Below are 12517 nucleotides of genomic sequence, written 5' to 3'. Positions count from 1 at the left end.
TCGGCTCGGGTCATGATCTCAGGGTCCTGGGATCGAGTCCCGCGTCGGGCTCTCTGCTCAGCGGGGAGCCTACTTCCTCCTCTCTCTCTCTCTCTCTCTGCCTGCCTCTCTGCCTACTTGTGATCTCTCTCTGTCAAATAAATAAATAAAATCTTAAAATAAAATAAAAAATAAAAAGAAACGACCATTTTACTCTGTATGTCTTTAATTATTCGAAATTTCTACCAAAAATACATCCATATATTATTAATATAATTGAAAATAATTATATTTTCAATTTGAAAGATCTAATGCCAGCCCATGTGCTGAAAATGCCTTCTCTGAGATGCAAACAAGAATAAAAACACAGACTTAGGGATGCCTGAGTGGCTCAGTTGGTTAGGCATCTGCCTTCGGCTCAGGTCATGATCCCAGGGTCCTGGGATGCAGCCCTGCATTGGGCTCCCTGCTCAGCGAGGAGCCTACTTCTCCCTCTGCCCTTCTGCTCCCCTACCCTCCTTGTGCTCACTTACTCTCTCCCTCCCTAATAAATAAAATCTTTAAAGAAAAAAAAAATAAAAACACAGACTCATAAACACATTCCTTAAAAATCAATGAAATACCTAATGGAAAAGAGAGATCTATGGGATATTACTTATAACCTTAACTCTTACGAGGAATACTCCCCAACCTTGAGGTAAAGGTCAAAGAAAGCCACAAAATGCTTTCTCAAATTGTTACTTGCATTTTATTTATTTACTTAAAAGATTTATTTATTTGAGAGAGAAAGATGGGAGAGCAAAGAGGAAGGAGCAGAGGGAAAGAATCAGACTCCCCGCTGATCATGAAGCCTGGTATGGGCCCTGAGATCAGGACCTGAGCCAAAACCAAGAGTCCACGCTCAACAGACTGAGACACCCAGGCAACCCTGTTGCTTTCATTTTAGAGACAGACAGTGGAGCTAACACAATAGAACAATTTCTCTCTTACTCAAACAGGCTTCCCATTTGGGGATGCAATATCCAAACTAGAAGAGGACAGCAGTGAGAGAGTCTACCAGAGCTGCAACTCTTCTGAAGCAGCCCACGCAAACCGTGGCCCACGGCAAACTGGAAGTTTCATTTGTAAGTAATGACTACTTTCCAAGTCATGCAGAAAACAGCTAAAGACTAAGAAGGCTAAAGGAAAAGAAGTGGAAATTTTATTTTTTTTAAAGATTTTATTTATTTATTTTAGAGAGAGGGTCAGGAGAAGAGCACAGGAAGAGGGACAAGCAGACTCTGTGGTGAGCCAGAGCCTGATGCAGGGCTTGATCCCACAACCCAAGATCATGACCTGAGCCAAAACCAAGAGTTGGGCAATCAACCGAATGAACCACCTATGTACCCCAGAGAAATGGCAATTTTAAAGTAAACCCTAAAGAAGTATTCCTAACCCACCAACCTTTGATTCATTCTTGGTTGCAGACAATCATGTCTCCAACTTCAAAAAGGAAAAAAAAAAAAAAACATCAAAAAGGCCCTCCCTCATCTTCCTCCCACAACAGTCACAAACTGTCCTGACCCACTATTACCTATTCCTCCTTTCCCTCAAATATAAGAGGGATCTCTCCCTCTCATTCAGGCTAATTCCTGCACTTGTGCTCCAGATTTCTCTCCCTTCCAATCCTCTGCAAGGACCTCTCCCTGCCATCCATCTCCTTTCTCTCTTAGATTGTCAATTTACTTGTTGTTTTTTTCTCAAGTGACTGAAACAACTCTCATGACTTCAATTCCATCTATAAGAGGCTGCCTTCAAAAACCTTCATCTCTAACCCAGAATGCTCTCCCCAGCTTTAGATATGATAGCCTTTAAATCTCTCTTCAATGTCCTATAGAAATTTCAAAATGTCTAAAACTAAACTCTTTTCTCCTAAAACCAATTCTACCTCTATTCCCTATCTCAAGGAATAGACCAGCCTTCACCCAGTTTCCAACCCAGAAATACCTAAGTAGATGTTACTTTTGACTTCCTCACGTCCTTCAGCTCCCCCTGTCCAATCAAGTCCTTTAGATTCTTCCTCATTAATATGCCTCATATTTGTTCCCTTCTCCTCATCTCCAGACCCATTTCCTGGCTCAGGTCCTCTCCATATCATACTCAGATTATTGCAGCACCCCTCCTTCTTTTAGTCTTACCCTTCTACAAATTTTTCACAAAGCAGCCTGAGTTATATTCTAAAATGTGTTATCTGACAAATTACTTCCTTATTTAAAGCATTCAATAGTTTCCTACTATCTTCAAGATAAAAGTCAAATTATTTATTACATAACCCTTCAAGATGTGGTCCCACCTTATTCCACCATCCACTCCACTAAGAATTTTATTCTCAAGGCACAATGCAGTTTTCCTACTATGCTCTCTCCGACTAGCTTCACAGAATGCCAACAGAATCTTTAAGTATCATACCAGTGACTCCAAATACAAAGCAGCAAAAAATTCTCCTCCTATACTAAGTAGATCTTCCTTCAGAAAAACGAGTTTTACTAAATTCAGTAGTGCCACATAGTGGTGAGAGAGGGAAGCACATAATAAAGATGAAGTGCATGTAGCTGGAGAGAGGATGGCAGAAAGCCTGACGTGTTTTACCTTCCCTGGGATTCATGGGAAATGGCTGTGCAGTGCCTCCCAGTTGCATGTACTGGGGCATCCACGTTTACTTAGTCTTGCTCATTATATCACTTTCAGGAACTTACATCACTTGGGCTCAGGCTTCCCAGCCCATTCTCCTGCTCAGAATCCTTCCCAGATTCAGTGCCCTGGGAGGACCGGGGATGTGATGGATGGATCCAGATCTCTAAGCGAGTGGTGTCATCTCCAACATGCCGGAAAGTAGACTTCTTTCCTTTCCGCCACTGGTCAGGGCTCAGTTCCAATTCCTCGTGTTGCTTTTTTTCCATCTGTTCTGCCTGTACGATATACAAACACATAAGCCCAGACACCTGGGATTCAGCTAATAAAAAGAGGCACTCACCTCATCTGAGTTTGTTGCCCAGGGGCTATAAAAAGTAAAGACTTTGCTATGGTCCCGAAGTCGCAAAGTATTATCTGCTTTGTCTCACAGACATTATTAATTCCATAATCTAGATGCACAACCAAGGGCCCTGGAGAACTCTCCTGAAGATGAGTTTGGTTCTGCATAGGGGCTGACTGACTCCATCAGCACAGCCCAATGAGACCCCCTGAGGACATTATAAGGCATTCCCCTGAGGACACAGAAGCACTAAGAGAAACATGTTCTTTTAGGAAGGAATGAGTCTGCCTCCATCCCCACTCACCTTTCGTTTGGTCTCCTCAAACAAGCTCATGAGACTCTCCTTGGCAGTCAGGATAGGGTTGCTGGCAGCTAAACTGCGCATATAATAATAGACAGCATCAAGCTTCCTCCTCTGCAAAAAGAGGCCAGAGACATCAAGTCAACCAATCCTTTTCCTGACTCCAGCCTGAGTCAGCTGACCTAGAACACATTACTATCTCTCCCAGGCTGTAAGGAATTCCAATAAGAACATCAGAATGCTATCCATGGGAGGAACCACGGCGATTACATCAGGGATCTCTCCTGGCACAGGACTCTTGTCTTACATGCAGAGGTACTCTAAGAGCCAAGCACTCACATGAGGGAAAAAGAATAAAGAGCCTCATCAAATATAAAATCCAATAACATTTTGTTTTTAGAGAAAGAAAATGTTCAACTCACTAGTTGTTAACTAAAAACATTATAATAACAATGGCAACATCACTGATTTAAGCATAGTGAGACAAGTGACTATCACTTCATAGATTTTACCTCTAAACCTAAGAACATCGCCCCATAGGCATTATTAGTCCCATTTTAAAGATGAGGAAATGGGTGCCCAGGCAGATTGTTGTCCAACAACATAACTTGTCCAACAAGGCCTCCAAGCCAAATCCTGGGTATGCTGGTATATGAACCTATGTCTGTCTGGCTCCTGAGTTCAGGTTTGTACTATACCACACTGACTCCGCAGAGAAAGGGAAATATAAAACTATTATCCAATGAATTCAGCAAATAAGTATTTCAAGTCTGTTTTACAACCAATTAATAAGGAAAAGAAGTAAAAGAAAGGGAGAAGTTCAGAAAGGAGGGAAAAACACTGAAACAAAGGGGCAAAGGGGGAAAGAATGTCAAAAAGACATTTTCTCCAACTTCATATACATTTTTCCCTTTTTTTCTGTCTCAAAATACATTTAGAACACTAACTTCTTTCTCACCCCAGTAACTCATTCTTCAAAACTTGCATCTTAAAAAAACAACAACAACAACAAACCTCCTGGGGCGCCTGGGTGGCTCAGTGGGTTAAAGCCTCTGCTTTCAGCTCAGGTCATGATCTCAGGGTCCTGGGATCGAGAACCACATCAGGTTCTCCACTCAGCAGGGAGCCTGATTCCCCCTCTCTCTCTCTCTGCCTGCCTTTCTGCCTACTTGTGATCTGTCTGTCAAATAAGTAAATAAAATCTTTTAAAAATAAATAAATAAAAATTTTTAAAAACCCTCACATCTTCTATTCAGCTAGCATGGTTAAAGGTACACATTCTAAGGTCAACTGCCTGAGTTCAAATTAGGTCCTGCCACTTATTGGGTAGATATTTATCAGAAGATATTTACACACCTATGGCTCCTAAAATGAGTAAGATTCATACTTACTGTATGACTGATATACTGTTACAGTCAGTTAAATGGGGGCTATATTTTTGTTTCTTATTTTTTAAGGTTTTTTTTTTTTTTAAGATTTTATTTATTCATTTGACAGACAGCGATCACAAGTAGGCAGAGAGGCAAGCAGAGAGAGAGAGGAAGAAGCAGGCTCCCTGCCGAGCAGAGAGCCCGATGCGGGGCTTGATCCCAGGATCCCGGGACCATGACCCGAGCCGAAGGCAGAGGCATTAACCCACTGAGACACCCAGGCACCCCTTAAGGTTTTATTTTTAAGTAATCTCTACTACACCCAACATGCGGCTCAAACTCACAACCCCAAGATTAACAGTCACATGCTCTACTAACTGAGCCAGACAGGCAACCCTAATGGGGGCTATTTTTAATATTATCCCAATCTATACTGATCGCAGCCTATACCACTCACTTGATTTTAGATTGTGTTTCATCCATTCTACAATGATTTTTTTCACATTCTAACATCTGAAATCAAAACAGAACTTACAATCAATATCTACCATTATGTCTATTTATAATTCACATATCCTTTTTTAGTGGTCCAGAAAATAATGGCACATCTAATCAATTACATCACTTCTCATGAAGTCTAATTTGTATCACTGTCTACACACCTTGTGTTCTCAACACATTTTTCAGAACAGAAACCATATCACACATTCATCAATCATAGCACCTAGCAAAGCACCATGCACAGTTTCTCACCAAATTCTTGAAATTCACTGAATAACTGATTAGTGGAGACAGAAAACCGAGATAGTGATGTTAAAAGACAACTAGGATAAAAGGGAAACAGAAAAAGAGGGACAAAGGAAAAGAGCATGAAAGGACCACTAATTTAGGTCAAGAGGTCTGTGAAAGAAAAATATACCAGTTTAATCAGAATGGCAAAAAGCCACTGAAGGAATCAATGAAGTTGTAAGACATTATGATCAATGCTCAAAAATCAGTTATATTTCTATATAAACAATCAGTTTATTTCTAATAAACAATCTTTAAAAGAAATTAAGAAAATAATTCTATTTACAATAGCCTTAAAAAGAATAACATACTTAGGAATAAGTTTAACCAAGGAAGTGTAAAACTTATACACTGAAAATTATAAAGCCCGTCTGAAAGAAATTAAAGAAGACCATAAGTCAAAAACATCTGTGTAAATACTCCCCTCCCCACAGCAACTACACAGTCAATGTAATTCCTATGAAAATCCCAATGACTCTTTTTGCAGAAATGAAAAAGCTGATTTTAAAATCCATACGGAATTACAAGAAACCCCAAAGAGCCAAACTCATCTTGAAAAAGAAGAACAAAGGTGGAAAACTCATATATCCTGATTTCAAAGTTTACTACAAAGCTACAGTAATTAAAACAACGTGGTGCTGAGATAAGGATACACATACAGATCCATACAAAAGAACTGAGAGTTCAGAAACAGACCCAGGCACCAACTGATTTTCAACAAGGATCCCAAGACTATTCAATGGGGAAAGAACAACCTCTTCAACAAATGGCACTAGAAGAACTGAATATCCACATGCAAAAGAATAAAGTTGGATCCTTATTTTACACCATATGCAAAAATAAATGAAAAATGAATCAAAGAACTAAATATAAAACCTATAAAAACTCTTAGAAGAGGGGCACCTGGGTAGCTAAGTCACTTAAATGTCCAATTCTTGGTTTCTGCTCAGGTCATGATCTCATGGGTCATGAGATCGAGCCCTGCATCAGGCTCTGCGCTCAGCGGGGAGTTGTCTTGAAGATTCGCTCCCTCTTGAGGCACCTGGGTGGCTCAGTCAATTAGGCGGCTGCCTTCAGCTCAGGTCATGATCCCAGGGTCCTGGGATCAAGCCCTGCATCGGGCTCTCTGCTCGGTGGAGAGTCTGCTTCTCCTTCTCCCTCTGCCTGCCACACTGCCTACTTGTGCTCTCTATCTCTCTGTCAAATAAATAAATATTTTTAAAGATTTTTTTTAAGATTTTTTTTTAAGGGACGCCTGGGTGGCTCAGTTGGTTAAGCGGCTGCCTTCGGCTCAGGTCATGATCCCAGCGTCCTGGGATCGAGTCCCGCATCGGGCTCCTTGCTTGGCAGGGAGCCCGCTTCTCCCTCTGCCTCTTGCCTGCCACTCTGTCTGCCTGTGCTTGCGCTCTGTATCTCTCTCTCTCTCTAACAAATAAATAAAAATCTTTAAAAAAAAAAAAAAAAAAAAAAAAAAAAAAAGATTTTTTTTTAAGATTTTATTTATTTACTTGACAGATAGAGATCACAAGTAAGCAGAAAGGCAGGCAGAGAAAGAGAGAGAGAGGAGGAAGCAGGCTCCCTGCTGAGCAGAGAACCCGACGTGGGGCTCAATCCCAGGACCCTGAGATCATGACCTGAGCTGAAGCCAGAGGCTTTAACCCACTGAGCCACCCAGGTGCTCCGATTCTAAAGTTTATATGGAAAGGCAAAAGATCCAGAATAGCTTACACAATACTGACAAAGAAGAACATGGTCAGAAGACTGAACTACCCAACTTCATGACTTATCATAAAGCTACTGTAAACAAGAAAATGTGGTACCGGCCAAAGAGACAAACAGATTAGTGGAATGGAATAGAGAGCCCAGAAATAGACCCACACAAATACAGCTAGCTGATCTTTGACAAAGGAGGAAAGGCAATTCAATGGAGAAAGGATAATCTTTTCAACAAATGGTGTTGAAACAACTGGACATTCACGTGCAAAACAAGGAATCAATGCCACAGACCTCACATCTTTCACAACAATTAACTCAAAATGGATCACATACCTAAATGTAAAATGTAAAACTATACAACTCCTAGAAGGTAATACAGGAGAAAATCTAGAAAACTGTGGGTTTGGTGAGGAGTTCTTAGATATCACACTAAAAGCAAAATCCACAAAAGAAAAAGTTGGTAAGTTGGATTTCATTAAAATTAAAAACTCCTGTTCTGTGCTAAATAAATGAAAAGATAAGCCACATACAGAGAAAATATTCACAAAATACATATCTAATAAAGGACTGATATTTAAAATATACTCTTAAAACTCAACAATAAAAAAACAAACAACACAATTTAAAAATGGACAAAAGATCAAAACAGACACCTCACCAAAGAAGATAAACAAATGGCAAATAAGCATATGAAAGGATACTGCAGGTCATACCTCATTAGGGAAATGCAAGTTAAAATGAGATAAGACTACACATCTATTACAAATAACCAAAATCCAGACTACTGACAACACTAAATGCTGATGAGGATGCAGAACAACAGGAACTCTCATCCACAGCCTGTGGGAATGCAAAATGGCACAGGCACTTCTGAAGACAGTTTGGCAATTTCTTTCCCTTTTTTTTAATTTTTTTTTATTTTTTTTTAAAGATTTTATTTATTTATTTGACAGACAAAGATCACAAGTAGGCAGAGAGGCAGGCAGAGAGAGAGAGAGAGAAAGAGGGAAGCAGGCTTCCTGCGGAGCAGAGAGCCCAATGCGGGGCTCGATCCCAGGACCCTGAGATCATGTCCCGAGCCGAAGGCAGCAGCCCAAACCACTGAGCCACCCAGGCGCCCCAGTTTCCCTTTTTTTTTTAATAAAGATTTTATTTATTTATATGACAGAAAGAGATCAGAAGTAGGCATAGAGGCAGGCAGAGAGAGAGAGGGAAAAGCAAGCTCCCTGCCGAGACCGGTGCAGGGCTCAGTCCTAGGACCCTGAATCATGACCTGAGAGGAAGGCAGAGGCTTAACCCACTGTGCCACCCAGGCGCCCCTGGACGTTTCTTTCAAAACTACATACACTCTTACCATACAACCTGGCAATTACACTCCTTGGTATTTATCTAAATAAGATGAAAACTTATGTCCAAAGACCTGCATGCAAACGTTTACAGCATTTGTATTCATAACTGCCAAAACTTGTAAACAACCCAGATGTCCTTCAATAGGAAAATGGATAAACAAACTGCGGTACATCCATACAATGAAATATTACTCAACAATAAAAAGAAAAGAGCTGTCAAATCACAAAAATAACCCTAAATGTATATTGCTAAGTGAAACAAGTGAATTTGAAAAGGCTACATACTGTATGGTTCTAAACATATGACATTCAGGTAAAGGCAAAACTAAAGACAGCAAAAATTAAGATTGCTAGAGGTTCAGGGGAATGAGGAGGGATGGACAGGTTGAACGCAGGGTATTTTTAGGACAGCAAAACTACTCTACATAATGATGAATACATGTCATTACAGATTTGTTCAAATCCATAGACTGTACAATAAAAGTGAACCCTAGTGTAAGCTAGGAACTTTAGTTAGTGCTAATGTATTGATACTAGCTCATCAATAATAAACAATGTATGGGGCGCTTGGGTGGCTCAGTCATTAAGTGTCTGCCTTCAGCTCCAGTCATGAACTCAGGGTCCTGGAATCGAGTCCCACATCAGGCTACTCAGTGGGAAGCCTGCTTCTCCTTTCTCCCACTCCCCCAACTTGTGTCCCCTCTCTCGCTGTGTCTCTGTCAAATAAATAAATAAAATCTTTTTTAAAAAATGCATTACACTAAAGCAAGACATTAATGACAGGGAAAACTGACGGGGAGAAGAGCTGAAGAAGTATATGGGAAATCTCTGTACTTTCTGCTTAATTTTTCTGCAAACATAAAACTCATGAAGGAAGGAAGCAAGCAAGCAAGAAAGGAAGGAAGGAAAGAGAGAGAGAGGGAAGGAGGGGGGATGGGAGGGAAAGAGAAAACACTAAAGGAAAAAAAATGCCCCCAAGTGGGGAGGAAAAACCCACAGTGCAGTATCACTTTATACTTACGAGGATGGTCATACTCAAAGAAATGAAAATGTTGGTGAGAACAGGGAGGAACAGGAACCCTTATACATTGCTGGTGGGAATGTAAAATGGTGCAACCTCTATGAAAAAGTTTGGTGATCCCTTAAAAAGTTAAACATAGTGGGCATCTGGTGGCTCTGTCAGTTAAGCATCCAACTCTTGATTTCAGCTCAGGTCATGATCCCAGGGTCATGAGATCGAGCCCCACATTGGGCTCCATGCTCAACAGGGAGTCTGGTTCTCTCCCTCTCTCTCTTTGCTTCTGCTCATCCCCCCACCAGCACGCACACTCTCTCTAAAATAAATGCATAAGTCTTAAAAAAAAAAAAAAGCTAAATATGGAATTACCATACAACTCAGCAATTCCACTCATAGATATAGACTCAGGAGAACTGAAGACAGATATTCAAATACCTGTACTTCACAAAGCACTATTCACAGTAACTGAAAGGTGAAAACAACCAAAATGTCCAACAACTAATGAATAAAGTACAGTATATCCACACAGCGGAATATGATTTGGCCATAAAAATGAAGTACTGAGACAAAATGAACCTCAAAAACTTTATGCTAAATGCAAGAAGACATACATAAAAGCTCACATACTGGATGATTCCATTTATATGAAACTTTCAATAGGTATATCCTGAGACAGAAAGTAGACTAGTGGTTGCCAGAGGCTGGGAGGTAGAAGGAATGGAGAGTAAAAGGTATGGGGTTTCCCTCCAGGGTGCTGAAAATATCTCGGAATTAGATAACTAGAGTTGATGGTTGCACAATACTGTTAGTTTACTAAAGAGAATAACCAGCGAATGAAGAGGGGCACCTGGGGGTCTCAGTGGGTTAAGTGTCTGCCTTTGGCTCAGGTCATGATCTCAGGGTCCTGGGATTCCAGTACCACATCAGGCTCCTTGCTCACTAGGGAGTATGCCTCTCTCTCTACCCCTTCCCACTGTTGGTGATCTCTCTCTCCCTCTTTCTCTCTCTCTCTTTCTCTCTCAAATAAATAAATAAAATCTATAAAAAGAAGGCGTGAATGAAGATATTCTAGAGATGTAGAAGGAATTGTGTCGGTCAACCACACTGCTAAATCAACAATTTCAATCCATCATGAACTGTTATGAATTTCTTTAAATCTTTTATTGACTAAAAGGGAATAAAAATTTTAATTTAGGGCACCTGGGTGGCTCAGTGTGTTAAAGCCTCTGCCTTCAGCTCAGGTCATGATCTCAGGGTCCTGGGATCGAGTCCCACATTGGGCTCTCTGCTCAGCAGGGAGGCTGCTTCCCCCTCTCTCTGCCTGCCTCTGCCTATTTGTGTCCTCTCTCTGTCAAACAAATAAATAAAATCTTTAAAAAAATTTTAATTCAAACATTGTTTATCTGGGCAATGAAATTTTATAGCACTATGAAAACTGCCTGCTAAATGAGCAGATTAGCTGCTTTATACGTCAATCTTTTTTTTTTTAATATTTTGTTTATTTGACAGACAGAGATCACAAGTAGGCAGAGAGGGTGGGGGGGAAGCAGGCTCCCTGCTGAGCAGAGAGCCTAATGTGGGGCTCGATCCTGGGACCCTGGGACCATGACCCAAGCCAAAGGCAGAGCCTTTAACCCACTGAGCCACCCAGGTGCCCCTACGTCAATTTTTAATATCTACCATTGACCTTCCCCCCTTCAATTCAGCTTCCTTATGAGGGTCTGTTATCAGCTCCCAAGGTTCTCTGTTAGAGGCATATTTAGCGGAGTTTGATAAGATCTAGGAAGATATTAATTTGGCACTAAGTGCTTCTGCTAAGAAGTCTCCTTAAGTGAAAATTTAAGGGAATAATCTGGGGAAAAGAAGTAAGGATCTCACTGGTTAGGGTCAATTAGGACTTTAAGGAAAAGTGGTTAAGGGAGCCTTATTTTCCTTCTGGAAATGAGTAACCTCATTCAACCGGATAGGGAAGGAAAGCAAGACAAGAATCAGAGCAGAAGCCTTGGTCAAAAACAAAGAGTGGTGTTTGGCTGGAGCATAAGTATTCTTAGAACTTCAGTGCAATGAAACAGGATGAAGCACAGGATCAACTGGAGTAAGGAATCACTGACAACTCACTTCTGAAAGTAACAGGAATGTGAGGATAGCAGGAAAGGGTATTTTTTTAAGTTTAGTTGTTCAGAGAATTCAAGCTCCAGGAGCTGACACTATCAAAGTCCATTCTTTCTAAGACACTGCCTGCAAAATACTTCCCCTGTCCATAGGATTGCTTACCGTATACACTGCCAGCAGAGCCAACTGGTTATAGGGGCGCCCATTCTTGGGAGCAATATGCTGGGCCTTTAGGTACCAACTGGAATAGAAAAACAGTAAAAAATGCTAGCTCCACATCAACGCTTTCCCATTTCATTACCTCATAGCCCTAACTGCTTAAGACATAAGCTGGAGTGTTAGATGTAATGCTGGAGTGGTAAAGCCTGATTACAAAGCCCAATAGGGACACCTGTAGGACCTTCCAGATGAAAGGCGCTCGGTGGCCCATTGCTCTTAATAGGGCTTAGCTTAACGCCACAAGGAAAGAGAAGCAATGAATAAGAGGCAAAAGTACCTGCGTGCTTTCCCGTAGTTTGCTGTGTCATTGGCTTGTTCCCGATACCTAGCGATATCTCCTTGGCAAATCATACATCGCTGGGCACTGATCAAAGCATATTTTACCTTCAGAAAAAACGATCAGTTAGTAGTGTACCCAGGAAACTCTAATGTCAACCCCAAAGGACAAGGATAGGATCAAGGTGACAGAACAGCATTAATAAGGCACTAGTCAACGGGGCGCCTGTGTGGCTCAGTGGGTTAAGCCTCTACCTTCGGTTCAGGTCATGATCTCAGGGTTCTGGGATCGAGCCCTGCATCAGACTCTCTGCTCAGTGGGGAGCCTGCTTCCCTCTCTCTCTCTCTGCCTGCCTCTCTGCCTACTTGTTATCT

At 41.2% G+C, this 12517-nt stretch overlaps 1 protein-coding gene across 3 annotated transcripts in view; it reads right to left on the bottom strand.

The window, feature by feature from the left end:
* Positions 1 to 12517, bottom strand: part of SMG6 (SMG6 nonsense mediated mRNA decay factor) — a 247643-nt gene that overhangs the window by 226697 nt on the left and 8429 nt on the right. For all 3 annotated transcript variants that reach the window (XM_082707015.1, XM_082707017.1, XM_082707016.1), the window contains exons 5-8: positions 12144 to 12250; positions 11810 to 11888; positions 3297 to 3407; positions 2715 to 2927 (exon numbers count right to left, since the gene is read on the bottom strand). In XM_082707015.1, the coding sequence (XP_082563141.1) occupies positions 2715 to 2927; positions 3297 to 3407; positions 11810 to 11888; positions 12144 to 12250 (510 nt within the window). The remainder of the gene's footprint in view (positions 1 to 2714; positions 2928 to 3296; positions 3408 to 11809; positions 11889 to 12143; positions 12251 to 12517) is intronic.

Source organism: Mustela nivalis, assembly GCF_964662115.1.
Source record: "Mustela nivalis genome assembly, chromosome: 17".
Classification (NCBI taxonomy): Eukaryota; Metazoa; Chordata; class Mammalia; order Carnivora; family Mustelidae; genus Mustela; species Mustela nivalis.
This window is presented reverse-complemented; position numbering and strand designations above follow the sequence as displayed.